This window comes from Penicillium canariense, assembly GCF_028826845.1.
Source record: "Penicillium canariense strain IBT 26290 chromosome Unknown utg000001l_segment0_segment0, whole genome shotgun sequence".
NCBI classification, from domain to species: domain Eukaryota; kingdom Fungi; phylum Ascomycota; class Eurotiomycetes; order Eurotiales; family Aspergillaceae; genus Penicillium; species Penicillium canariense.
In genome coordinates this window covers 6,197,608-6,223,051 of record NW_026622728.1, presented here as the reverse complement: position 1 = coordinate 6,223,051, position 25,444 = coordinate 6,197,608, and the positions used below count along the sequence as shown (strand labels likewise).

At 50.3% G+C, this 25,444-nt stretch overlaps 13 protein-coding genes across 13 annotated transcripts; 6 read left to right on the top strand and 7 right to left on the bottom strand.

Annotated features, from left to right (window-relative positions):
• Positions 1 to 240: 240 nt before the first annotated feature.
• N7482_002121 (J domain-containing protein) lies at positions 241 to 1,437 on the bottom strand (the record flags this gene model as incomplete). Its single annotated transcript, XM_056684246.1, has 3 exons — positions 241 to 785; positions 839 to 1,102; positions 1,167 to 1,437. 3 exons carry the CDS (start codon positions 1,435 to 1,437, stop codon positions 241 to 243), a joined length of 1,080 nt encoding a protein of 359 aa, XP_056547852.1.
• Positions 1,438 to 1,958: 521 nt separating this feature from the next.
• Positions 1,959 to 2,445, top strand: N7482_002120 (uncharacterized protein; the record flags this gene model as incomplete). Its single annotated transcript, XM_056684245.1, has 2 exons — positions 1,959 to 2,025; positions 2,108 to 2,445. 2 exons carry the CDS (start codon positions 1,959 to 1,961, stop codon positions 2,443 to 2,445), a joined length of 405 nt encoding a protein of 134 aa, XP_056547851.1.
• Positions 2,446 to 2,687: 242 nt separating this feature from the next.
• On the bottom strand, positions 2,688 to 3,560 carry N7482_002119 (nicotinate-nicotinamide nucleotide adenylyltransferase; the record flags this gene model as incomplete). The annotated part of the gene is made up of 1 exon (XM_056684244.1): positions 2,688 to 3,560. One exon carries the CDS (start codon positions 3,558 to 3,560, stop codon positions 2,688 to 2,690), a length of 873 nt encoding a protein of 290 aa, XP_056547850.1.
• Positions 3,561 to 4,503: 943 nt separating this feature from the next.
• On the top strand, positions 4,504 to 4,773 carry N7482_002118 (zinc finger protein-domain-containing protein; the record flags this gene model as incomplete). The annotated part of the gene is made up of 2 exons (XM_056684243.1): positions 4,504 to 4,533; positions 4,555 to 4,773. 2 exons carry the CDS (start codon positions 4,504 to 4,506, stop codon positions 4,771 to 4,773), a joined length of 249 nt encoding a protein of 82 aa, XP_056547849.1.
• Positions 4,774 to 5,496: 723 nt separating this feature from the next.
• Positions 5,497 to 6,949, top strand: N7482_002117 (epoxide hydrolase; the record flags this gene model as incomplete). Its single annotated transcript, XM_056684242.1, has 4 exons — positions 5,497 to 5,818; positions 5,892 to 6,016; positions 6,073 to 6,160; positions 6,201 to 6,949. 4 exons carry the CDS (start codon positions 5,497 to 5,499, stop codon positions 6,947 to 6,949), a joined length of 1,284 nt encoding a protein of 427 aa, XP_056547848.1.
• Positions 6,950 to 7,268: 319 nt separating this feature from the next.
• pup3 (proteasome core particle subunit beta 3) lies at positions 7,269 to 8,073 on the bottom strand (the record flags this gene model as incomplete). The annotated part of the gene is made up of 4 exons (XM_056684241.1): positions 7,269 to 7,412; positions 7,466 to 7,920; positions 7,978 to 7,996; positions 8,071 to 8,073. The coding sequence occupies 4 exons, from the start codon at positions 8,071 to 8,073 to the stop codon at positions 7,269 to 7,271; spliced, it is 621 nt and encodes a 206-aa protein (XP_056547847.1).
• A 359-nt stretch (positions 8,074 to 8,432) lies between these two features.
• N7482_002115 (putative UBX domain protein) lies at positions 8,433 to 10,024 on the top strand (the record flags this gene model as incomplete). Its single annotated transcript, XM_056684240.1, has 2 exons — positions 8,433 to 8,569; positions 8,635 to 10,024. 2 exons carry the CDS (start codon positions 8,433 to 8,435, stop codon positions 10,022 to 10,024), a joined length of 1,527 nt encoding a protein of 508 aa, XP_056547846.1.
• Positions 10,025 to 10,694: 670 nt separating this feature from the next.
• On the bottom strand, positions 10,695 to 11,676 carry N7482_002114 (60S ribosomal protein eL36; the record flags this gene model as incomplete). The annotated part of the gene is made up of 3 exons (XM_056684239.1): positions 10,695 to 10,778; positions 11,053 to 11,238; positions 11,629 to 11,676. 3 exons carry the CDS (start codon positions 11,674 to 11,676, stop codon positions 10,695 to 10,697), a joined length of 318 nt encoding a protein of 105 aa, XP_056547845.1.
• A 347-nt stretch (positions 11,677 to 12,023) lies between these two features.
• Positions 12,024 to 15,368, bottom strand: N7482_002113 (MDM20/NAA25 family protein; the record flags this gene model as incomplete). The annotated part of the gene is made up of 8 exons (XM_056684238.1): positions 12,024 to 12,776; positions 12,834 to 12,946; positions 13,012 to 13,777; positions 13,839 to 14,115; positions 14,170 to 14,510; positions 14,596 to 14,769; positions 14,862 to 15,137; positions 15,231 to 15,368. The coding sequence occupies 8 exons, from the start codon at positions 15,366 to 15,368 to the stop codon at positions 12,024 to 12,026; spliced, it is 2,838 nt and encodes a 945-aa protein (XP_056547844.1).
• Positions 15,369 to 16,636: 1,268 nt separating this feature from the next.
• N7482_002112 (Cytochrome c oxidase-assembly factor cox23) lies at positions 16,637 to 17,084 on the bottom strand (the record flags this gene model as incomplete). Its single annotated transcript, XM_056684237.1, has 2 exons — positions 16,637 to 16,748; positions 17,014 to 17,084. 2 exons carry the CDS (start codon positions 17,082 to 17,084, stop codon positions 16,637 to 16,639), a joined length of 183 nt encoding a protein of 60 aa, XP_056547843.1.
• Positions 17,085 to 18,326: 1,242 nt separating this feature from the next.
• On the top strand, positions 18,327 to 19,960 carry N7482_002111 (uncharacterized protein; the record flags this gene model as incomplete). Its single annotated transcript, XM_056684236.1, has 4 exons — positions 18,327 to 18,365; positions 18,423 to 18,542; positions 18,599 to 18,691; positions 18,752 to 19,960. The coding sequence occupies 4 exons, from the start codon at positions 18,327 to 18,329 to the stop codon at positions 19,958 to 19,960; spliced, it is 1,461 nt and encodes a 486-aa protein (XP_056547842.1).
• Positions 19,961 to 20,568: 608 nt separating this feature from the next.
• N7482_002110 (transcriptional regulator family: Centromere protein B DNA-binding region) lies at positions 20,569 to 21,312 on the bottom strand (the record flags this gene model as incomplete). The annotated part of the gene is made up of 1 exon (XM_056684235.1): positions 20,569 to 21,312. The coding sequence occupies one exon, from the start codon at positions 21,310 to 21,312 to the stop codon at positions 20,569 to 20,571; it is 744 nt and encodes a 247-aa protein (XP_056547841.1).
• A 1,490-nt stretch (positions 21,313 to 22,802) lies between these two features.
• On the top strand, positions 22,803 to 24,916 carry N7482_002109 (S9 family peptidase; the record flags this gene model as incomplete). The annotated part of the gene is made up of 3 exons (XM_056684234.1): positions 22,803 to 22,904; positions 22,974 to 23,755; positions 23,812 to 24,916. The coding sequence occupies 3 exons, from the start codon at positions 22,803 to 22,805 to the stop codon at positions 24,914 to 24,916; spliced, it is 1,989 nt and encodes a 662-aa protein (XP_056547840.1).
• Positions 24,917 to 25,444: the final 528 nt, after the last annotated feature.

Genomic DNA, 25,444 nt, shown 5'->3' with positions numbered 1-25,444 from the left:
GTTGGGATTCAACCAACCTTAGGTAGCTAGGGACCCTCGGCTCCAATAGACGACAATACCTATTGTCAGGTGGAAAATATATAGAAGGCTGAATGCATTTAACAAACACTATACAGAACGACGAAGCGAATTTGATAAAGCCCAATAGACGCCGCCCTCGTGCTATTGACATAACCAGAACGATGAACAGAAGGATAAATTCCGCGAGCGCGATCCCAAATTACACACTCGTCGTCCAGCTCAGTATTTGCCTTTGAGTTTCTCTAACAGCCTGCAGTTCTTGAGCTCCATCGCTCGCGCCTCCTTCATTTTCTCGATGTCCGGGAAAAACCAGCCCTGTGCTTCTTGAATCTTCCGCTCTCGCAAATGCACTTCGGACTCGCAGTGGTGCCGAAGCAAAGAGACGTATTCCGTTTCCACGCGCTGGTCGAGTTGTCGGAATTTGCGTGCGCTGAAATCTTCCACTTCTAGTGGATTTACGAAGTAATTGAGATTGAGCCTCGGTGTGGTGCGGCCCATGGTCTGAGGAGGTTGAGGGGTATCGAATCGATAGGTCGGGCCGGCTGGGGTCGAAGACCCGGTTAGGAGGGAGGAGAGGAGAGGAAGGACGAAAAGAAGAATGAGAGGTAGCAGTTGGCGAACGAAACCCCAGCCGTCAACGGCCGGCTCTGACTCGTTGTTGTTGGTGGTGGTCGTGCGAGGTCTGCGCCGTGGTATGCCCCCTCCAAACTGGTGCACGCGAACGCCAGGGCCACCTCCCATATTGAATACAAATTGTGGACCCCCTGGTAGATAGTCAGTCATGGAAATGAAGCGGTACAATAGGAATAGGTCGTACCGAATGGGCTGAAACCACCGCCCATGCCTCCAAATCCGCCATTAAAGAACCGATTGAACAGCTCTTCCGGTGAGATCTCTTCGTCAAATCCTGGGCCACCACCCCCTGCGGATCGCGGGAATCCACCACCAAACCCACTAAATGGAGAGGCACCGCTAGAGGCGCTTGGTCCGGGGTTGAATCTGCTATCAGGGTCCCCTCCAAACTTGTCATAGCGAGACTTCTTATCAGAGTCGGAGAGGATTTGGAAGGCTCGCGACACCACTATCAAGAGAGTCTTTAGTAGGCAGCTTAACAGCAGGAAGGATCATGTCATGTGTCCACTCACTTTTGAAAGCTTCGTCCGCGCCATCATACCCATTTTTGTCCGGGTGTGTCAACAGACTCTGCTTCCGATAGGCCTTCTTGATTTCGCTGTCCGTTGCAGTTTTCTCAATCGCAAGGATCTCGTAGAACTCGGTTGCCGAACATTTTCGAATCCGTAGGACCGCCGCCTTCTGCTCGGGGGTGTATTTGCGATCCTGGTTGCCTTGATTGTGTTCGCGCGACCTCGCGCCACTACCGTTGGCGTCAGAGCCAGACGCCGTGGCAGATGGCATGGCGATTTGAAATCGAAATGGCTCGCCGACCTGGATGCACAGACGTCGCGAATGGAAGACAGGAGCGGAGAGGTGGGTGGGTAGGATGGCGCGGGACCGCGGAGAAAGGGGATCCCAATTTCCTCAAAAGGCAGACAGATGAGTCAAGCCTAAAGAAGCACACCGGCCGATGAGCCCAAAAGCCGATCTCGTGGGGATGAAGCGAAAGGCTGACGAAGAGAGTAGCTGAGTGGAGGGACTTGGGGGGTTGTCAACTGAGGGAAAACTATAGTAGAGATAGGTGTCTTTGCCAAGCGTGGGAACGACATTTTGCGCTGCCCGCCTGCGGTTATCGGCTGGTACATCACTGCTCCGAACTGCCCCCACAGCCTGCAACCTCAAAATCTGCGAGGAGATAGTCGGGCGATAATTGCGACTCGATTACGATTTTCCAGTGCTAGATGGTACTGACCTATCGTCGAGTCTAAGTTCCGTCCCTCCCTCATCCCACGCCTGTCAACTCCAACCTGGCCGGCTTCAAAATGGCCAAGGACTCCACAATCGAAGAAACCAAGCAGTCTCTGGTGCAGCGCTTCAGAGCATGGGGTGGTATGTGCTTGATATTTCACTGAACACACTGGGCCTTTTACCTTGCCTATGACAATAGAGGAACTGATCCCCCTCCTTCTAGAAAACTCGTTCCCACCGACCCTACTCGCCTCCCTCATCTTCGCGCAACATGCGCGTCCGTTTCAATTCTTCCCAATGATGTTTCCGCCTATCCTGCTGTTCACCAGCTATGCCAATCTTCAAGGGTTCAAGACGGAGACTGCTGGCGTTAGCGCGGCGTGGTCTGGGCTGTACCTACTTCTGGCAGGCCGACGCCGACAACCACTCATGAAGAAGTTTGGAGCTCGCGGCATTGTTCGTGGCGCAACTATGGGTCTCTGTTTGGTCAACATGATCGGCGGTGGACTGGCTTATACCCTGGGCAAGCGGGAGGAGGAAGAAACCAGGTCCGACAACTGAAAATGGCTGGTCTCCCTGAATGAGGGGGACGTTGGCACGTTCGTGGGAATTGTACGATACACGTTCAAAACTTGGGTTGTATGGTCGAGCCCAAGGCGTGGGAGTTGGCGTTGCTGCCATCGGCAAGGCGTTCTATATTTCATGTTCTAAATGCATTTACCTAAAAACACGATGCAAGATGCCTAGTGAGCGTCACGAAATTGCATCTGACGCCCGAGTTCGGTCTTCAAAGAGACAACGTATCATACCCTGGTGCCCGGGCTCTCTGTCGAGTATGGCCTTTCAGAAAGCACAAACTGTCGTACAGTGTCCGGGACCAACCATTGTAGATCCTGAGGGGCGGACTCCGCTGCCTCGCGCGCTTTGGTGGAGCTGACTGGCGGGTCTGCAGGCTTTCTGCCCTCGACGAGCTGGATTCGCTGTGCCCATTCCCTTCGCCCGCCTTGGTGCTCTAGGTCCCCACGAGCGAGACTGGCGAGAAATTCCTCCTGCTCTTCTTTATTACCCCATTCGTCACTCGGTCTCAAGGTTACCCGCAACCGATGTTGTGAGAACAGCGCACTGAGGGGCTGTAGTGTATGCTCTGGAGGGTAGTATTTGGGATTGAAGATGCGGATTAAGGTATCGTAGCCTGTGAGATGGACTTGCTCGAGCGGGGACGGATAGTGATGCGACGCCGCGATAGAAGCGGCTTTATCGATGAAGTAAGGTTTCTTTGTGACCGCGATGTCAATAGTGGGAATGTGCTCCATGGGGGACGCGGGCTCTGAGGGGTTTCCAGCTGCGAGGTGGGACCGCAGGTCATGCGCGAACAGTTCCATCATAGCGAGCCGGTCCTCAAAAGACGCAGGTTTAGACGGTTTGTCGGCATTCTGTGTAGCAAGTAAAAGAAGCAGGCGAGAGCGTGGTTCCGGTTGTTCCAGGAGTGCGGTGCTGGCGATGCGGAGATGGGCACGGGTTGGAGGGTTGAATGACGAGTCTAGCACATAAAGGATCCCTGTCGGAGGAGCACTATCGGCAGGGACAGTGGTAAAAACTTCAAATTCCTTGGCTGAGGTAGTGAACTGCTTCAGCAGTGTAGCATACCGCGATCGAAGCGCCTGGGATGAGGCCATGGTTGTCGACTAGAACACGTCTTCGGAACGTGAAGCGTGGGGAAATGATGCTGCGATAAGATAGGCACGCATTATCTGCTTATCGGAGACATCAACGAAGTACTATGCACAGTATCAAGACAAGAATCAAAAGCAGACCAGGTTAAGAAACGGTAAGGCTTACATATCGAATATGATCCGCACATTTACTTTCAATTCAAGCAGATAGTACAAGGGAGTGATGGATTTTTAGGTTAAGTACATTTCACTTCTTTCGTAAGAGGCCGGCCCCGGAACCTTCCATGCTTGTCAATCTAGCTGCCCACGGACTTGCCAGGTAGTACTTCACCTTCTTGCTCTTGGCCAAACTCTTATAACAGCTCCCTCTCAGCTCTTGAGACTCATCTCCTCCCTGCATCCGTCTTCTCTTGACCCCCCATCTCCCTTTCGTCGGTTCTCTCAGCCAACCGAGTTCTCATCAAGTCGAAGACATGAACGAGAGACACCCAGAAGCTGAGCACATCGAGGAGGTAAACTTGGAATTATCTTAGAGTGCGAAAATAGGTTATTCAACCTCTTTACATGCCCAGAAAATTGAGGAAACTAATATCTCTCAAAGCTATACACCCTCGGGCTTTGGCACCAGAATGCTTTCGTCTCATCAAGCCCACAGACCATAAGTGGTAGAGACCTCAAAATGATCCTAGATGGAGTCATTCCATGCAACGTCATCAGTTCAGAGCGGTTCTCTTTCTAGATGCTACCAGATATCTCCTTGTGTACTATTATGCCCTCCAAGGATTACTGACTCTTACATCGTGACCAACAACTCCGATAAAGGCTGCCTCGTCTATATTTTGGCCGCCACCGGTCCCCAAAGTCCCAGGTAACAGCGCGATCAAAGCTGAGGTACTTTCCACTTCACCAGTATCAGACAGAAGAGATTAAGATCTTAGAATAAGTCATGAAACAATATGCTGCCGTGATGGGGGAGGTAGTTGCGGCGATAGACTAGATCGACGAAATTGATGGCAACGACATGGAAATCGTCCCTGCACCCCTTTTCGATAATGATTTCAGAGAATTTGACATCATCAAAAACATCCCTGGCAAGCTTTGTACATCGATTTTGAATTTTGATCTATATCAAGACAAAGTCCACGTATACGAAGGGTATCCACGAAGCCGTAAGTGCATTTCGGTGGAACGATCCATTCCTGCCTCGTCCAGGTAGAAATTCGCCACTGTGGAAAGCTTTTTGGGATTATTATATGAAAATCAGCCACCACTTCTTCTTGAGTTGAGGTGCAGAGATTGCGTTCCCTCGACTTGACCTCTCCTCAACTTTAGGCCATATGGTGGGTGTGGAAGGGGACAAATGCTTCAAGGAAGCTCAGTGAAAGGAGGAAGGGGAGACGGGATCTGTGGCTGCGAATGTTTGTTGATGCGACATCATCAACGCCGCGGGCGAGACAGAGAAAGGTTCCTACCGTCAAAGACAGAAGAGCTGTTGTACGAACGTAACCGAGATTATCAATTGAATCGGAAACGTGACTAATTGGGGTTCAACTAACTAACTATCCTATCTCACTCATTGTGCTATGACTTATCTCTTTCCTCGGCCGATCCCTCGGGATGTAGGATCTTACATCAATCACGCTCCTTTTCCAGACTTGCTCTAAAATACTAGCTATCGATCGGTAGGTAGGGAAGGATGGTTCCGAACATGATTAGATTCTTCTAGCAGGCCCAATCAACTCATTTATTGGTTCTACAGGGTATAGAGGGGTTGTTTCTGCGGGCATATTGAGCTCTGCGTGATACCGAGGTTGATCCTCGCGAGTCAGGGTTTCGGGTAAACTTCCCCTGCTGTGGGGCTCCTCAAGAGCAGGCGCTACTATACAGCTTCCTTCCTGCATGTCGCTAGATTCGCCCAGGAAACGAAGAAGAGTCCAAAATGACTATCGTATCGCCATTCAATATTGCCGTCCCCGATGCTCAAATTGAGCAGCTTCACAAGAAGCTCGAGCAAGCTACTTTCCCTAATGAGCTCGACGGTGCTGGCTGGGACATGGGTGTTCCGCTCGCCGAGATGAAGCGACTGGCCACCGTGTGGCGTGAAAATTTTGACTGGCGAGCCCAGGAAAAGAGATTGAATGAGCAGCTTCAGCAGTATACAGTCCCTATCTCAGTGGATGGGTTTGGGGAGCTTGATATCCACTTCATCCATCATCGAAGCTGCAGTCTGAATGCTATCCCGCTCCTGTTTATTCACGGATGTATGTTTGACCTTATTTTTCTAGCTCCAATACTCTGGCAAGATGTCAACTGAAGTATTTTCTTTGCAATTAGGGCCTGGTAGCTTCCTCGAAGCAACCAAGTTGATCCCGTTGCTTACCAAGGGCAACGAAGGGCCCGTATTCGATGTTGTGGTGCCTTCACTGCCCAATTTCGGCTTCTCGCAAGGGGTTTTGAAGGTATGCCTCGATCTACTACTGAGACTTAACACGCGTATACTCAGTATATCCTGTAGAAAGGATTCGGTCTAGCCCAGTACGCCGAAACGCTCCACAAACTGATGATGACGCTGAAGTATGATGAATACGGCAAGTTAACCTTGGGTCTATCCACAACCTATCATTCCAACTGACAGTTGTCTAGCTATCCAAGGAGGTGATTGGGGCAGCATGATCGCCCGTGCTATGGCGCAATACTATGCCAAACACATTCAAGCCATTCATTTAAACTTTATCCCAGTCGTTCCTCCCTACCCATGGCGAAGCCCTCTACGCTTCCTCCAGTCCCTGGCCAGTGTCCCGTTCTCGGCTAAGGATCGAGCGTGCATCGCTCGGACCATGGACTACGCCCAGCGTGGCAATGCCTACATGAAGCAACAGGCGACTCGGCCGGAGACGTTGGGATATGGCTTGCACGACAGTCCGGTCGCACTGCTGGCTTGGATCTATGACAAGCTTCATCTTTGGTCGGACGGCTACCAATGGACTGATGAGGAAATCTTGACCTGGGTGAGTATCTACTTCTTCTCGCGGGCGGGGCCAGCGGCTTCAATCAGGATTTACTACGAGGCTTCGGCAAAGAGACCCGATAGCACGAAGACCACTGGCGAACCGGATGGCCAGATCAAGAACTGGATAACCCTTGATCAGGTCCTGGCAGCTCACGCGCCACCCAATGTGCGATTTGCTGTCGCACAGTTTAAGGAAGAGATTGTGATGTGGCCCATGGCCTGGTACCATGCCATCGGGAATGTGACTAAGGAGAAGGAGTTCGATCGCGGTGGTCATTTTGCAGCGTGGGAGGTGCCTGAGCTGCTAGCTGGGGATCTGAAGGAATTCTTCAGTAGGGATGGAGCAGGTTATGAGGCTGTACAGGGGAAAGATGGCTATTGATCTTCTGCTGGCCTCGTATCGGTCAGTGCCGCTAGGTCAGACTAGGCAGTTTTAGCTTTCGGGGCAATGTTGTGACGTGATGACGGGGCTTGTATTATCATGATAGGAGTAAGAGAAACCATATAGTTGCGGGCCGAGTCCATTCTCGATGCGAGTGTCAACTGTCCTTGCGTCACTGCTGTAGCATTTCGCCCGTGGCTGACCGTCGATGGAACCTCATCATCCAGTGAAGACCATAGACGCCGGAATTTGCCCTCAGACCAACAGAAAGCCCAATAATAACCACCAGTGTGAACCCCTCGTGTCCATCCCCTCCCCTTTAATCTTGCCGTCCCTTCAGTAGCCGCTGGGTCACCTTATCCTTCTCTATAATATACACCTGGGCACCCCAGCCAGAGAGAGCGTCTCGGTCGACGGCGCTCAGCAGTGCTTGGGAGATGGTTTCGAACAGGTCCTCGGGGCCCTAGTACGAGGTATTAGCTGATAAGGCCTAGGATACGAGCGGTGCACACATACAAGATCCGGCTCCCACAGTCCCTCACAGGTACCGAACAGCTGGTCGCTCGCTGTACCGCTCACAATGAAATCCTTGGCGAAATCGATACAGCCGATGCTGTCAAACCCGCAAATAAACGGCTTCCCAGTCGTTTGGTTGATACCTGCCAGCACTGGGCTCACGAAGAAAGGACCGAAGCGCTTCTCGTACAGCGATGAGCTGACCAGGTTGGCCAGGGTCTGGGGGGCAATATGGCGCTCCTCACGCAGGCGGTACATGTTGACCTTGTAGCGGAAGAGATCAGAGACGGTGTTGACATCGGTTGCGAGACCAGTCAGGCCAAGGTAGGTGGAGGGAGCGTAGTTGAAGATCTTGGGGAAGTTGTTGGAAATGGTCAGGGCTTGCATGCCCAAGCGGAGGTCGCAGGCGATGGCGACGCAGTCCTTGCCCACCATCGCGACACAGGCACCGCCATCTAAGGATATGTTAGGGGTTTAACTGGTTGGATGTCAGGGGTCAGAGTCCGTCATACTGATGTCGAAGGGAGAGCCCTGTTGATGGCAGGAGGTGGTTAGCTTGCAGTCCAGTGAAATGAGCGACATGGTCAAGGGACACATTTTCCTACCATGATTGCGGTTCTTTCTAATCAATCCAGTTGGCAAGACGTTCTCGGGAGCTCCAGCAAGAGAGACAGGCTGAACAGAGAAGGTTGGGTAGGGAGGTCGGGGGGTGGATGATGGGGGGAGGTGAGGTGATGACGGGGAGCTGTGAGGTACGCGAGAGCGCCAGAGCTCGGATGACGCCCGCACCGCTGCCTATTTGGTTCGGCCTCGACCTTCGACTGCTTTCTTCCGTTCTCTCACCCCACATTTTGGGTCGCTCACCCATTTAACCTTTGGATCATACTGCGTTCTACTCGAAATCCATTACTTTTTCATTCTTGCCACCGCTTCATTTCACAGAGAGCTTCATACATACAGCGCGGCCATGAGCGCCCACGTTGTGGTGATCGACGCGACGGCCAGGCGGGCAACTGTCAAGACAACCCCAGGCAAACACTTGACCGATGTTTTGGAAGAAGCATGCTCAAAGCTTGGTTACAATTCCAGTCAATATGGTCTCAAGTTAGTCAATATGCCCCCTGCCCTGCTGAGACATGATATGACCAGACTGACATTTAATACTTCAGACACAACGGCAAACAACTGGACCTCTCCCTCTCCTTCCGTCTCTCTGGCCTCAGTTCTGGAGCAAAGCTCGAGCTTGTACAGCTATCCCGCTCTCCCTCAGTTGTCACAGTCGCTCTTCAACTTCCTGAGTCTGAAGCCCGCGGGGCTCAAAACGGACGCATACTAGACAAGTTCCCCAGTACGACAACACTTTGGCTGGTCTTGCGCAAATTTGAGGCTGGAGTAGCAGGAACTGGACCTGTTCGGAACCTCACCGCACGCGGGGTCCCTGCTACTACTGGTGACTCTGGTGCAGGGCGGCTCTTCTACGAGATTCCGGTCCTTCAAATCCTGGAGCGCGAGCTGTCAAGCTTCACGGACCTGCAGAAATCCCTGGCCCAGCTGGGGTTCAATAGTGGCAACGTGCTTATCCGACTCAGCTTCCGGCGGACAGAGGAGCCACTCGATATAGCGATGACAAAGATTGGTGAATACTTCAAGTCGGCCGAGGACGAACTGCCAGCAGCGCACCCAAATCGGGCCTCCACAGCTTCTACCGCAGAGGAAACGACCAGTGCGCCTGACGAACAGGCGGCTGCCTCTAAACAATCAGAGGTTCCGGGTGAACAGGCTGTTTCCGCAGCTACTGGACAGGAAAACTCGCTTCCAGGATCTGCTCCCGAGCAACCTGCGTCAACATCAACCTCCGGCCGGCCTATCACGGTCTTCTCTCCACCGACAAATGATACCCCATCCTCCGCGCAATTATCTTATAATGAAGAAGATTATGTTCCTTCTGTTGAGCACGCAAAAGCTCATCAGCGGCTTCTTAACCAGTCCTCGCGCAACAAACGCCTCCCAACAGATGCTGAAATCGCTGCGAAGGTAGCCGCAGAGAAGAAGCGACTCTCTGAGATCCGTGAAGTAGACGTGAAGGTCCGCTTTCCAGATCAGAGCCAGGTGGTAGCCAAATTTGGGCCGATGGACTCTGGGTTGTCACTTTATCGATTCGTGCGGAGCTGTCTTGCACCGCCATTCGCGGCAGAGCAGTTCACTTTAAATGTCTTCTCCAACCCGACGACTGCTCGAACTGCGCATGCAAATGCTATCCCTGAGTCGGATCAGTCGCTGTTAATCAAAGACCTTGGCTTAGCTGGCCGAGTATTGGTCAATTTCTCCTGGGCTGGTGCCTCCGTAGGCAGCCAGCACCGAGCAGACATTTTACACCCAGGGCTGCGCAGCCAGGCGCAAGAGCTCAAGGTCGAACAGCCCCGAGAGTCCGTGCAGGAGCCTTCTGCTTCTACTTCAGCAGAGGCAGGGCCCAGTGGTGACCGCGAGGGAGGCAAGCCTGGCGGAGCTCGAAAGAGTGGCGCTATGCCCAAATGGCTGAAGCTGCCGGGGAAGAAATGATTGTTATTGACGCATATTCTTACCATGATTGATGCTGGAACTGGATGAACGACCGTGACTGTTGAACCTAAGTGCTTCATGTTTCAAGTCCATTCCGCATGTACGGATAGATTGATTCGAATCTAGATCTCATGACCAGTAGACTTGCTTAATACCATTATTGATGATTGAAACAAGCACCTTTCCATTTTTGCAGAGGGGAGGGACCAAGTTCAATCTCTACTTTGCTTGGCCAACAATATCTCCAGCGGAACAAATGTCACAGCTCAGTTGGTAGACCAGTACAAGAGCATTGCTATCCTACCAGGAAAGGATCAGACAACAGGTCCACTTGACCTACGCCAGTCTTATCCTCCAGACCCCAAGCACATCAATCATGGATCCTACGATAAGACACAGCCAATGAAGGTATTGAACAAGAATTTGTTTTCATTATGGCTTCGCTTCCGAAAAACAGGGAAGGAACTCCACTTTTGCCATCCCCATGCATCCACCGGTAGTCACAAAAAACCCCATATTCCGATCCGAAGCCATATGCTAGATGGCGGCCGTAGGTAATAATCACATCAGACCTGCCAGGCTTCGGCCATATTTTTTCTTCGTGTTCCCTTGCACGCGCCAGGTATTCGAGTTGTTAAACGAAAGAGAAAAAAGTAACGGAATGGTGCGTTTAGTGAGCAGCGGTACGGCGGGCCTCAGCAATGACCTTCTGCATGTCCTCAACCTTGCGCTTGCCGCGGGTGAAGGTGCCGAGCTGGAGAGTAAAGGTTAGCTTGCGGGTCAGGAGATTTGATCATGCCTTGGATGCTTGCTGGTCGAACAAATGGTGTGTCGGGAAGAGTAGGAACTGAAAATCCGTGGGTGTAGAGCAGTAATCGCGTCAATATACCAGGCTAGGCGAATGTCGACCTAGTGGCGAATTTGCATAATCACGCCACCCAACGGACGTCTGTTGCCAAACTCGAATGACCGATCCAATCCAGCAAGAGCATATAAAGGAGCAAGAAAGAGAATTGTGGTAAACATACGCGCTTCTTAGCGAGCTTGCGGGCACGCTTGTCCTGGGCGTTGCGGAGCAGCTCGATGACGCGGCGCTCGTAGGGGGCAAGGCCGACAACCTCGCGAGCAATCTCGCGGACGAACGCAGTGCGGCGGGAAGACTGGCCCTTGGAGCGGCTGATCTTGCTCTTGGGGGTGTTAAGAGGAGTGGTTTTCTATAGCGAATTCAGGTCAGTTTGACGGTTCAATTCAAATTCGGCGGTCAAGTTTGCTCCCGGAGTGCTCTGTTGATTCCGTCCGTCTGTCGAGTGCGATGCGAGGTCTGGCCGGGTTCAGGTTGTTGATACACTGGCCATGTTCCAGTTCGAGTAAAACATCGAAAATTTCCAGCACGTCCTTTTTTGATCGAGATCGCGACACTCCACTTCTTCTTCCTCTGCCACTGACTTCCGCAGGGTTTCCGATGTCTCTTTTCCGGTTTGCAGTGTATTGGCAGTGTCGAATTGACCATGAACCCGCGAATCGGCTCGACTTGAAAAAAACGGATCGAAAAGAGCAGAGACCCGGGGCAACGACGAGCTAGGGAGGATTGGGGGTGAACGTACGTGGCCCTTGTTGGTGCCGACCACGATGCCGGTGCGTTCCTGCGCCATTTGGACGGTTGGTGATTGAGGGGGTTGGCGGTGGTTGTCGAAGAAAGGGAATGAAGAAGATCGTGTGGAAATCCCTAGTGCTTCGGGAACCGCACATTGCGGGTCTTGGCACGGGCGTTGGTAGGCGAAATATTAGGGCTTAGGGCAAGCTGCCCCATGAGGCTAATGCCCATGTGATATTGGAGTCCTAAGGCAGAAACCATCACTCTGGTCACGTGAAATGTACGGGCTGGGATGGGTCCGTGAAGATCTTTAGTCATTCTACATTGGCTTTGTTTTTCTCTAGTATCAATCACATGGATGGGTGTGGGGACCGATGTTGTTTTGAATGAAAACGGATCCATCCATCACAGTTTCACCCTCATCACACCGTCCAGGGCCTCCTCCCAGCTCTCCATTAGAGAACCACAAAACAACTCGACGCTAGACGAGTCCAATGTAGCCTCCAAAATGTCTTGGACTTCCTTCTCGGACTTGGCAGACTGGTCACCCTGGATAACAAGATCAACCAATGAGGACAACACGCCTGATGCGGAAACGCGCTGCTTCAGAGCTCGTGTGTTGGACCGAATCATTTCGTAAAGCTCGAACGCCAGCGTAGACAGTCGTTCAACGCGCTCTTTGGGCAACTTGGCAGTCTTGGCCCCCTTTCTGGACGCTAACCCGACCAGCTGTGACAGCGCCTTCACTGTCTCAAGAAGTACGAAGACACTGTGGAGATATCTCCAGGTGGGTCCAGCCGGAGTATCTGCTCCCAGGGAAACCGCGGTGGAGGTAATGAGGGACGAGGTAATGGCCTCATTAAGTGCTAGGTCCTTCTTCTTCGATTCCAACCAGTCCTCAACCCGACCAAGAGCAGCATCCAGTTGCTCCGAAGTCGTCATCTTGGATCCAGCCATGAAAGTAGCCACTCTAAGAAGATCTGCATGGATCTTAGCTGCCTCCTTCTCTGCCTCTGTCTGATCATTTTCAGCATCAGAGATGAACAAGGCTTCGAGAGACGGCAAGTCTATCTCCGGTGTTAGTGGCCTTTGGAACGCGATATCCTTCAGGACGCTGAAAAGCTGATCTGTGATCCTGGCTGAAGCCAGCCAGTTAGTCTAGGGGGCTATTAGCTAGTGCTCTTGTCTAAGATCGACGCTCATCAGTGGCCTTACCTGAGGAAGTGGTCCTAAGCGCACACGCTCTTCGAATTCAGGCTTGTCTATGAATTCACAGGACATAAACGCGCCAAATTTCCGCGAGTCAACGGTTGAGGATTTGTCTCGAGCTGTAAAATTTGTCAATAAGCAGGTCAAATTAGGAAAACAGCTAAGAATATGATTGTGAACCAACCAAGCTCATCATAACGGGCCATGTGATCGCCTCCAACGAGTCTCTGGGTGCGTCGCGCATCGAGAGCGTACATGCGGCGATTGAAGCTGGTCGACAGACGTCTCCGAAGTTCGATTATCTCTTCGGTGTTCACGTAAGTTCCTTCATCCAGGCCTGCAGTGCGAAACCTCATAGTATTGACTTCTGAGTTCCGGAAGAAGTTGAGACCCTGGACGAAGGCAGAAAGAGGATCGAAATCCTTATACTCCGCACCCTCAACTGGCGGCGCTGAATGAGGGTGAATCGTAGCAAGACGTGTGAATAGAATATGAGAAACAGTCTCATACTGAAGCTGCTTGACGGACATCTTGCTGAAAGTGCTCAAAGCAAGAGATCCTGCGCCGAGGAGAAGATAGACTCGGACCAAAAGCAGGAGTGCCTGATAATTGTGTGGCGAGTCACGGCAGAGGCGCTCTAAGATACTTGCAGCGCGAATCAGAGCAGTATCCGGAACTTGAGCCTCTGTCTCTCTAGTTTCAGCGGGTTGAAGGAGCGCCATAGCAGCGAGAACACAGAGATCGTCGATGGGCTGGCTTTCGATCGTAGAGGACGTCCCTTGGTCGCTATTGTTTGGCTTCTTGGCCTTCTCTCTCTCCTTGGCGGTCTGGTAAAGCTTCATGCAGCGGGCGACAAGATCGTCAATCTTCTGGTTGGAGGCCTTGCTCTCTGATCCTGAAATATTCAGACAGTAATCCAGCTTGAGAGCGTTTATCATAGGAACAGACCCCTGGGTGAAAGTCAGTATGCGCGGGGAGCAATAGCATAATTTTCCTTCCCAGAATACTTACCTTCTCATCCTCTCCATACGTCTCGTCGATGTATTTAAGCATCTTAGACATTCCGTTCTTGTTATGACGCAAAATCCTTCGAATATCATTGAAGGCGTACAATTTGTGGATGTGGCTGTCGATGTATTTCTGACAAGCTGGGAGCAGGTCTTCCTCGGTCATCTCTCCGCCGTTGATTCCGCAGATAATTGAGTCAAGACGAGCCAGAGCCGCATTGCGAGATTTGGGGCTAAATTCAATGAATTTTTCCACGAATTTCACCGTCTCAAGAGCGATTCTAGTAGACAAAAAGTCAGTTGAATCTTAGATCTCTGGGTCTTCGTAAACTAACCCAGGAGTTTTGATGTTCTCTGTGGCTTTCACGAGCAGGTTCCAGATATTCCAATCATCAAGCTCACGAAGAGCTTTGCGTTTATCTTCATCATCAGGAACAGCGTATAGATTCCTCACGAACGACATCCCTTCCTCCCACATCTTGCCAGCAGCCAGGTTGGAGGCTTTGAAACCAAGGAACGCTGTATCATTCTGCACAATTCTCGATGTGAGACCCACGTTTTCGCTGTCCAGAATCTTCACAGCCTCTGCATTTCGTCCTTGATTTTCATATATTTGGAGGAGCAAGCGCAGTTCCTCAGAAGTTTGAATAGCTCGAGGAGGGCTCAGTAACTGATTCTGAATGGTTTGCAAAGTCAGCTCAATTTTGCGCAAGCCACATGTTACGTCGAGTCATATAGGTCAAGGACCGGGGAAAACCTACTCCAGCCGGAACATCAGCAGCTGCTTTCGAAATCATGCGGTATGCTAGAGTGCCAAACAGCTTGCGATCTATCTCTGAGCTAGCGTCATCTGTCGCAATCAAGTGGCTAAGGAAGATAGCCCAGAAATAGTATTTTCGGTCCTTGGGGAAATTCTTTTGAAGGCTCATAGCAGCCTACGACTCGAAAGAAATCGAGTGTCAGCCAATTTCCACTAGAGCGCCCTCGTTGAGATCGATGGCGATCAAATTTCCTTGAATAAACTGACCTTTTGCGCAGACTTCCAATCGTTGGCCTCAAAAGCATAGGTGAACCAACGGCCTTGAAGCTCCAGGTCCTGGGGTTTCGCCTTCGCTGCCTTCTCCCAAAGACTGCTCCTGGTCGCAGCGTGTCCATCTAACTTTTGCAGTGTCTTGAACAAAATGTCCAGGGTATCAATTTCGGTGGTCGGCGGCTCCGCATTGCATAACTCGAGTGTCTCCGTGATACCGCGCTTATGGTGGGCTTCGTCCGCATGGCGCCAGAGAATATGTGCTTTCCAGGCCTATGCAGTCGATGGTCAGCGACGTTTGGGCTGTGTGCCGCGAGGCACAGTTTGGGTGCAGGTGCTCAATTGGTCGCAACTGAGGCCACTCACTTTCAGAAAACGCGTATCCTCGCCCTTCTTCATGCGCTTCTCGATCAGCTGCAAGGCCTGCTTCAGATTCTGCCCGTCAATAGCATCTTGGATCTGGTTGTTGCGGCGGAGAAACACCGCGTCATTGATAGGCGCCATAGCGAAGGGCTAGTTTGAGCTGAATTTACTCCGCAAGTCCCAGCTAGCTTTTCCGTCTCCAGTGCCAGGCACAGCACACGCTCAGTTTTTAGGCGACCGTGGGATCAGATGCTGGTCCTTGGGTTTTTGGCGGGGAAGCAATTCGAAGGCGGTGAGGGTTGAGGGGTGTCAGAGGGAATGAGCTCCAATGATGCGCAGTGCTCCGCTAGGTATAGGTTCACTCACCAAGTTCGTATCACTTGAATCAAATGTGAGTGGTAATTAGGTAGTCTTTCAATACCTGAATTATTCTATACAATAATGTACCACGTTATGTCTGCGTCAGGCTATTTATGTCTTCTGATCACCGAATGTCACAAATATATACTGAGCAAAGTAGTTTGATACCTAGTTGAAGCCCGTTCATTCCACACACACACTCTCGCTATCTGTGACTTACCTGAATGGTACACTTGAGAGCAAATCTTGAAACGAAGTATGCACTAAACACAATGGACATGGAAGAACAGTTCATACTAAAAATTGGATGAAAGACAAAGCAAAATGGATAGTATACAGCCTCGAGTCGCTAATGAGGATTCAAAGAATTTCCATGCGTCAAAGGGAATTAAACGTAGCGCTCAGGGAAAGAGAGTCCAAGGCAGAACCTGCGCTTATGTTGCAGATAGACTGCCATATTCTAGCATCGTGCTCCCTTGCCGAAAGTGGTATTCTTTTGCCGACAATCTCTGTTCTTGAAACTGTATCAAGAAATGTTTAAGTGCTTATGAGAGATCGACAGTAGGATATGAGAGCAAAAAAGAGGAGTTGTGGTAATACATGGTTCAAGGAAATGTTGATGAAAGGCGCAAATGGCAGGCAAGATCCACCTGTTCTGTCGACCAAAAAGGTTCGCATCGGGGCCGTTGTCGACCAACCCGAAGTTAACCAATCAGGTTATTTGGTTTGAGGCGTTGCTACCTTCTTTTGGTTCAGCTTTATGAATTGTTAGCGACACAACTCTCTACAAGAGAGGCCATAGACGGAGGACCCGGAATGCTTGCAAAGACGAGCTAGATGAAAGTCACTCCGTGAATTTTGACTCACCCAATTCTTCTTGCAATCCCGATAAGCCCTGAAAGGGAATGCTAGTCAGTAACGGATATGCCAGTGAGTACTGGGGCGGAACACGGCCGAGGCGAGCCACATAGGGACGGGCAACCCAAGTCAGGAACCTCTGTCCCTGAAAGACATGAACCTCACAATGATGTAGGGTAAAGGTTGCAGACTTACTGAAAGTAATCGCCGCACATCTCACGATCAAAGCCATTACGCTTCATACACCTAAGACTCCGGTCCGCAAAGTCCTGGCAGGGGTCATAGTATTCGCTTGCGGTTTTACTAGCATAATTAGGTTAGCCACTGGCACCGAGCCACAGTCAACGTTAGAGGAAATATGCATTATTTGGGCATGTCACGAAATAACGACAGCCTCTGTTGCCCTTAAAGGTACCATAACCATATAGATAGTTGCTTGGCATAAAGCTAGCCAGGACCGTTTGACAAAGTGATATCCCTGGCGGAGCAGATCCAAGAATAACATCGCATATCCCAAAGCAGTGCAATAATTACGTGGACCGATTAAAAGAGAGAACTATACACTCACTGTGAGAATTTCCGCTCAGCTTTCTCCCACGCTTTGTCGTGGTGTTCATCCTTGACAGCGTCGGCCGTCATGGGTGCGGTGTGTTCGGCACGAGATATTGAATAAGCGAGAGCAACTAGATTCACTGAGTGGACGAGTTCAACACCCAGGACTATTTGTTGGGCGTGAGCTCGAGAGAATCTGGAGGTTGGTCAGAGATCTGGACGTCGGTGTTTCTCCGGCAAGAATTGAGATCCGCAAGTCTTGGCGCTTAAATGCCGCGTCTTGGCTGACCATAGAGCCCCCTCTGATCCGCCGAGCCACCACGTACTTACTCCATAAGATATCTGTTGATTGGAAAACCATAATTCTGGAAAGTTATTGAAAAAAGGCTTTGGTTCTTCTTTCTTCAAGCTTCGGGTTCCTCGGACCGGCCTGCTTGCCATGAACAGAGCTTGGATCAAAGACTGAGGTAGACTGGGAGTCCGAAGCATGGACATGATATCATGGCCGGTTTTATATGAATTATACTGGTAGCTTGCGGTGATATTTCCGGGTGTTATTGCCCAGTTGCTGATGCGCAAGAGGCTCAAAGTGTATTGCCACGGTGGCGCCACATTTCGCGACACTAGAAGAGCGTTATCCACACCCATCGCCGTGGAGGATCTATCACGCTAACCATTTTCATCGCTACAGTGGTTCGGGATATTAGGAAATAAGAGGCCCTGGCCTATTGGAACCGGGCGCAAGGAGTCCGGGCGTCGCAGCAGTCGCGCTTCCGCCGTGGATTGGAAATACCTCTGGATCGACAGAATGTGGATAATAGTATGTTCCAATAAACTCAATATAGAAGTCCATTCCTTGTACGGCTATTGATGAAAATGTCACCAGGAATATGTCAACATCGAAATTGTGTGAGCTTGGACGGTCGGCAAGATCAACCAACTGGTAAGTCGACAAGTCACATGTTCGGGCCAGGAACCGGTTATGTAATCTAGTGCCTCAGGTCCATGAACCAACACCACGGCTCTACCACGGCTCTGGCATCGGTTTCTGATGTCCTCTTTATCTCATATTCAATCAGCATTCTAGTCACTATTCTTCATTACTACACTCACATCTGCCCTAGACTTCCGGTCTCTTTGTCGTTGTGGGTTCTCCCGTGTACCTTGCCCAACTTTCTTGCCACTTCGAGGGAGCTTTTTATCCGCCCGCCCCCCGCCGCATCTCACGGATTTCGCGTCCCCCGCGCAATACCATCTTGAACGCGATTTTGCCCATGCTAGAGCTATTACCTACCAGCTGAAGATAACAACACACCTTGGATAGCCAAAATGGCGGGTGGCGATGGTTCACAGGCAGAGACATTGGGGGTAAGAACTCGCCAGCCCTCGAGTTCGCCCGGAATACCGATACTGACGTGTTTCCAGCTTGTCAACACGTTTCAAGGGCACGTAAACGATATTCGAACTCTCTTACAGTGTGGGATTTGCATCAGGCCTCTCTATGAGCCCTTCACCCTTGCCTGCGGGCACACCTTCTGCTATACTGTAAGTACCCCAACTTTCGGTCATCCTCACCTTGGGGCCCGTCTTATGTTCAATAGTGTCTGTCTCAATGGTTCGGCGGTGGAAGATCAAAGAGGACATGTCCAGATTGCCGGGCACCGGTCAAAAGCCAGCCAGCACCGGCTTATCTGGTAAGTGTGCACACGTCCGTAGTTGCGCCTTGCGCAGTCCGCTCTAACGCCATTTCATAGGTACGGGCGGTTGTACAGATGTTCACGAGTCGTGCGGAGCTACTGGACAAGGGAGAAACTACGGCAGAGCACTCTGCCAACCGAAAAGCAGAATCGGAGAAACTGGACGAAGACAAGGCAAACCCGAACCCACAAACTGGCGGTTTATTTGGAGGGCTATTCAAACCCAAAGCTCCTGCATTGAAGCCCCTTGTCGATGTGGACGACGGGGTGGTCCGTTGTCCGCTCTGCCAATGGGAACTAGAAGACGATGAATGTGGAGGATGCGGATGGGTTTATCGGCCGGACGAGGACAGAACCGACTACAGTGGATCAGATGACGATGACTATGATGACGAGACCGATTACGACTCGATGATTGATGGAGAGGAGGCCGAAGACGGATTTGGCGACATTGAAGAGGACGACAACGTTTGGGGGACCTATGGCCGTTATGGCCCACCACTCTTTTTCGATGGAGGCCATGCTGCTAACATCTTCGGTCCTCTGGCACACGCGTTGGGAGAGCACGCCTACCACCCGCATCCTTGGGGGACGATGCCTCATCCCGTCCGTTTCGACGATGATAGCCAATACGACGAAGAGGAGGAAGATGATTATGATGAAATGGATTCATTCATCGATGATCAACCGCTTCAGAACGGCGTGGAATATGACTCTGATCATTCCACAGTCGTCGGTAGCACTCGGCTTCCAAACCGAAATTCCCCAACCCGAAGACAAGGTCGACCAGTTATCGATATCGAAGACTCAGATGAAGACGAGAGTGAGTCTGAGGAAGGTGAGAGTAGCTTCGTGGCTCCTAGAGAAGCTTGGGACATATCATCCCCTTCTCATGGCGGTGACACATCGAGCAGTCCTTCATCTCGATACCGTGGCACTCGACCCTCTCCAGTGGGCTCTTCTCTCATTGATGACGAAGCGGAGGAAGACTCTGACTCCGACACCGGCTCTGACGATGATGAAGACGAAGAACCCCTTGTTCGTCCCAACCGCACGTTGTTTTACCAGCCGTCTGAAGTTCCCGCATCTGATGATGGTAATGGACTCACAAGTTCAAGCTCGCCCCCGAGCCGCATGGGACCCGCCAGGCACACAGGGTCAACTGCTACCAATGCTATCACCATCGCTGACTCGGATGAGGAGCAGCCGGTCGGTCCTGTGAGACGAGCCATGCAAAGACGGCATGCGCGGTTCTCACCGTACTAAATACGGCCAATCCATCATTGTCAGCCGCCCCGTGTCCAATCTTTTCTGGCGTTTCGGTGTTATCTCATTTGTTTTGCAAAAGCGTGGCGCGTTGGATAGGTTGGAAAAGTCGCTCAGTGCTTTCCTTGTCATTGTGCGGCCACTGGCCTAATTTTGCAAGGACCTTTCTCTCCGGCTGGCGCAGTGACTTGTTTCTCTGTTCCCATTCGATTTTCCTTTTGACTTGCACCTTTCAGACTCCGACTTTTCTGCAAATACCCCTGGTCTCTTTAATTTGCACGGACCCTTCCCGACAATTTCCCCGCCATTTATTCTTTATCTTCTGTTGGCGAAATCATAGCGAGCGAAGGGGATATCATAGATGTGTGTTTTTTAATGATTTGAGAAGGCTTGTTCTAGTCTTGTCTCCTGGCTCCGGGTTCTACCAGGGACATCCAATTCAACATGATCGAATTAATGCCATGGCTGAGGCAGATACCCTGCCAGCTTGTTAGCAGAATGACACTATTATCCGTAGCTCCGACCACCCACACCGCCCACCTCCGGTGTGGGTGGTCTTCACACGAACGAACCCTTCACACGAACGTACAGCTTTTTGATATTTTTACCTATAACGATCTATCCCCCACAGTATCTATAACGAATAATATATCATCCTCTGCATCTTGCATTGAATTTGATGCCTGTGGTGTCAAATCAGGCTGATTAGGCTGATCTGGCTGATTATCCCACTTTTTAACGTTCGCCCGACGCATGCGCTTCATCACCCGCGTGTTTTCTTTGGCTGTACGCTCATGAATTTTGCGTTTAGCGTCCCGAACGGTCAGAACTGAGGTCTTTGATAGCTGACGCTTCGATCGGGTATGGATCTTTTTGGTGCGGACCTCCCGAAAGGTCTCAATGATTGTGTCTTTTAGTACACCTTTCTCATACTCAATTGTAGTGTAACGCTCGATGCGTTCAAATCGTCTGCGAAGCTTCTCGGGATTGATTGATACTGGCTGCCCTGGCGATGGAAGATATGGCTTTAGCTTCTTAAAGCTCTTTTGAATACGTCGTAGTGTTATTGGTTGATCGATTGAGCTTGATGAGACGGTCGGAGATGGTGTGCGTTGGATACCACGCGCGTTGTTTCCGTCTAGGTTAAAGCCAGTAATCTCTTGATATGGTAATTCAGCGTTGATGAGAGGTTGAATAACGATATCTGGCCGAAATGGGATAATACTACGCTCCGCGAAGCTATTCCGAACGATGCGTAGTGTAAATGTAATATCCCGAATGGGCCGAATTCCACTAAGAAATTCACCCTTTTCGACCGTTGAACCCCCCAAAGTGTAGTCTTTCGATTCCATCGACGAAAATGTTGCTTATAAGCTAAAAAGGGCTTACCATCGAGAGGTTGTAGAAGGTGTATAGCGTGTGGAATGAATTAGAAGGGGATAATAGCCGCTTGTTGACAATATTCGATGAATTCAGCCGTAAGGTGTGTAATATGACTATCGAAGAGTAGTAATCGTTATTCGCCTAGTTAAAATAAGCTGAATTAGCGTTAAGATCCTCTAAATCTACGGTGTTTTCATGATACAAACTCTTTCCCGCGCGATCTTTAGTGTGTTTATCGAAGTGTTGAAGCTATTCGAATGCTAAGTCTGAGGTAATAAAGCCATTCGGAGCGACCGAGACTATCTAATCTGATGATTTTAACTGTTCGAACTATCTCTCAAGCATCACTTGTCCTTTAAAGATGAAGAAAGGTAGTAAAACGAAGCCGTCTGCGGCGATACACTCAATCGCTGTGAGGCTCTCTCGCGTAGTATCGGTCGCCGATTGGGCTGTTTTGCGCGAGATTACCTTCGTTTTCGATGGCTGTTGGCCTAAGATGAAGCCGGTCTCGTCGAAATTGTAGATATTGTAGTGTTTTATCTTCTTAATCACTGGTTGTAGGCCGTCGAACTAATGTTGTAGCTGGGCTGGTGTAACGCCGGCGTGCGCTGTCTCGATTGGCCGCTCCGTCCTTGGTCGGAGATCTTCTGGTAATCGCTTGATGAAGCGATAGACCTATGCGTTACTAACCTGCGGTGGTTTTGGTAGGTTATCGTCGGTTGTGGCTAACGTTGACGCGGTCGACGCGGTCGGTAGGGTATCTAGTGGTGGATGGTCCCGTTCGAATTGGCGTCGGAGTATCAAATTTGCAAGATCTTCGATATCTTTAGGCGTTGGAAAGATATACAATGCGTTTAGACGATCAATTGTCTGTAGCAATGCATCCTCTTGGGCCTTCGTAAGCGCTCGGTGGCTATTGGAATTACCAATCTTTGAAGAGGCCCCTCGGTGACGACCTAATAGCCGTCGGTAAGGCACGGCATATTGGCGTGCTAACGCAGCTAAACTGGTGTTTTTAACGCGTTTATAAGCTGCGAGAGCTTCGGAGATGCGAATTTCAATAGATTCAGACGAATTCTGCATGGTGGTGGTGAATTGTAGGTGAAAATATCAAAAAGCTGTACGTTCGTGTGAAGGGTTCGTTCGTGTGAAGACCACCCACACCGGAGGTGGGCGGTGTGGGTGGTCGGAGCTACGGATATGTGAATTCGATTTGACTTCTTACTGGTTCAAGAAACCCTCCCTAACCCTTACCTTAAATAACTATGCATCTCGGAGGGTGAGTCATCCAAATGAAACCTCAGGTGCCCGCCCAGAACCTACCCTATCCACCGGGCGAGGCACGAAGCGAATGACCTCAACCATCAGACACTTATGAGTCACTTTGGCTCTAGTTGTATTTAAGAAGCATCGGATTTTAACGCTTGCGGCGATTTCAGTTTCTTACGAACTTGTCAATATGAGTGCTCCTCAGATTGCGCCTTATGGCCACTGGAAGAGTCCGCTGACTGCGGAGAGCTTGGCAACCTGCAGCATAATGCTCAACGAAGTCGCTGTTGATGTTTGTGATAATCTAAATCTCGCAAGACATGGTTGTTGGAAGAGGAACTTTCAAGCTGATGTTTACTAGGAGTCAACGGGAGCTGTTTACTCTGTTGAATGCCGGCCTGTCGAGGACGGCCGCTCCGCCGTCGTGCAGCATCTGAATGGACAAAGCAAAGATATTCTACCGAAAGACCTGAGTGCACTCGCAAGTGTGCAAGAGCTTGGTGGTGGCTCTATTTCAATGAGATTCGACGGGCGTATTTTGCTCTCAGACGAAGATTCCTGCAATGTTTATCTTTTGGACCCAGGCTCAACTGAAGCTACGCTAGTCCAGCCGGCCGAGAAAGGCATTCGCTACGCAGATTTCTCCAGCCACCCCACGAACCCACAGTGGATCATCGCGATTAAGGAGGATCACCGAGAGGCGACTCCGGAAACTCAAGCAACCCATGTTCATAATACCTTGGTGGCGATTGATATCGACTCTGATCCACAAGAATCCGCTAAAGAAGTCATCATTGCACAAGGTGACGATTTCTACTCCCATCCGAAATTCGACCCTTCGGGGAAATATGTGTCATGGATCCAATGGACCCATCCTGATATGCCCTGGACTGGAACTACGCTTTATTTAGCTGAGTGGAAAGACGGATCGGTGGATAATGCCACACGAATCGCTGGTAAAGCGCAGGAGGAGAGTGTCGCTCAGCCGAAATGGGGTCTAGATGGAAAGCTTTACTTTGCGAGTGACCGAACCGGTTTCTGGCAGTTGTACTCGTATAATCCAGAGGACACGAAGCTGTGTGCTTTGTCGTTCAAGGGAATGGAGAATTCGGACTTTGCAGTTGCTGAGTGGGAGCTGGGAAGGTATGGCCCAATACCAAGGCAGCGTTATTTCGTGCAATATTCTAACACCCGTTTAGTTCTACATACACGTCGCTTGACGAACAAACCATAGTTGCAACGGTGATAACTCATGCCACCAGCAAAGTTGTCCTAATTGATACCGTGACTTCATCCGTTCAAGAACTCGATCTTCCTTACGTGGACATCGATACAATCCGTCGTGTATCATCCACGAGCTTTGCAGTCGTCGGTTCTACAAGAACATCCCCTCAGGAGCTGGCACTGATCTCGATCACTCCATCATTCGAGACAAACAGAAAGGTGCTCACTTCAACCGCATCGTTTGAACTGGCCCATGACTTTGTCTCTACTGCGACGGAATACACTGCCCCTCAAAAGCATGGTCCCATACAAGACAGTAATGTGCACATGTTCTATTTCGCTCCTCGCAATCCTGAATTTCAGGCTGATGAAAAGAGTCTACCTCCCCTCCTGGTCTATGTTCATGGAGGTCCGAATGGGGCTGTTACTCCTGCTCTTGACCTAGACATTCAATACTGGACTACACGTGGCTTCGCTGTGTGCGCTGTTAACTACACCGGGTCTGTTGGATTTGGTCGAGAATATCGTGAACGATTGTCGGGCTATTGGGGACTTGTGGATGTGGGAGATGCTGCTAGTGCGGTCGAATTCCTTGCGGACAAGATGTTGATCGATAAGACACGAGTTGGAATATATGGCGGAAGCGCTGGAGGGTACCTGACTTTGCGCGCTCTTCATATGTATCCGGAAGTCTGGGCAGCAGGAATCGGCTCATACGGCATCAGCGATGTTAAGGCTCTGCAGGCGGATTCCTACAAGTTTGAGAGTCAAGACGTGGATCGATTGCTTCTTAGCAAAACAAACCCCGATGAAAGAGAACTTGAGCTCAAGAAGCGCAGTCCATGCTATTATGCAAAGCAGATGACGGCACCATTGCTGCTATTGCAGGGAACAGAGGATGTGGTGGTTCCAATTGCACAAGCACGAATGATGGCTGATGCTATGCATTCTGAAGGACGGATTGCGGAGGTTGTCGAGTTTGAGGGTGAGGGCCATGGATGGCATGGCCAGAAGGCTATCCATGAATCTTTCACCCGACAGGAGGAATGGTGGAAGCGTTATCTTACCCAAATGTCCTAAGTGAAGCCTTTATGCAAATCTAAAAACTAAAGGAAGAGCCTATATGAAATAGGCATAACTTTAAGGCAAAGAATTCAAGAAATATTAGAAGAGCTATAGTTGCGAAGCATATTATGATCAAATAGGCATGATTAGAAAACTCCAATGCTTTGAAAATTAGAGCCAGGAGATGGGGTTTGGTAAAGTCCTGGTATGGCACATACACGTTCAAAATTCCAAGGTGTATAGTAAACATATGAAAGTCCTACTACAAAGGTCCAACATTGAGCACCGACTCTCTGAAGGCAAATATTTGTTACTCGTTCAGGCGGCAGTTCTGTCTATTTCCAACAGCCAGCGAGCTATCGGAAGTGGACTTGCTGGCCGAAATCTTTGAGCTTTGGGTGTTTTTGAAGGACGAGACCTAGGAAAGGATACAATGATGTGCTGATAACTACCAGTTGCCATGTTCTTCTCGTTTTATATCCAACTTTACATACAGATTTACGAGCTGCCCTTTGAGGGGTCCAGATGTGTACAGCAGGAAAA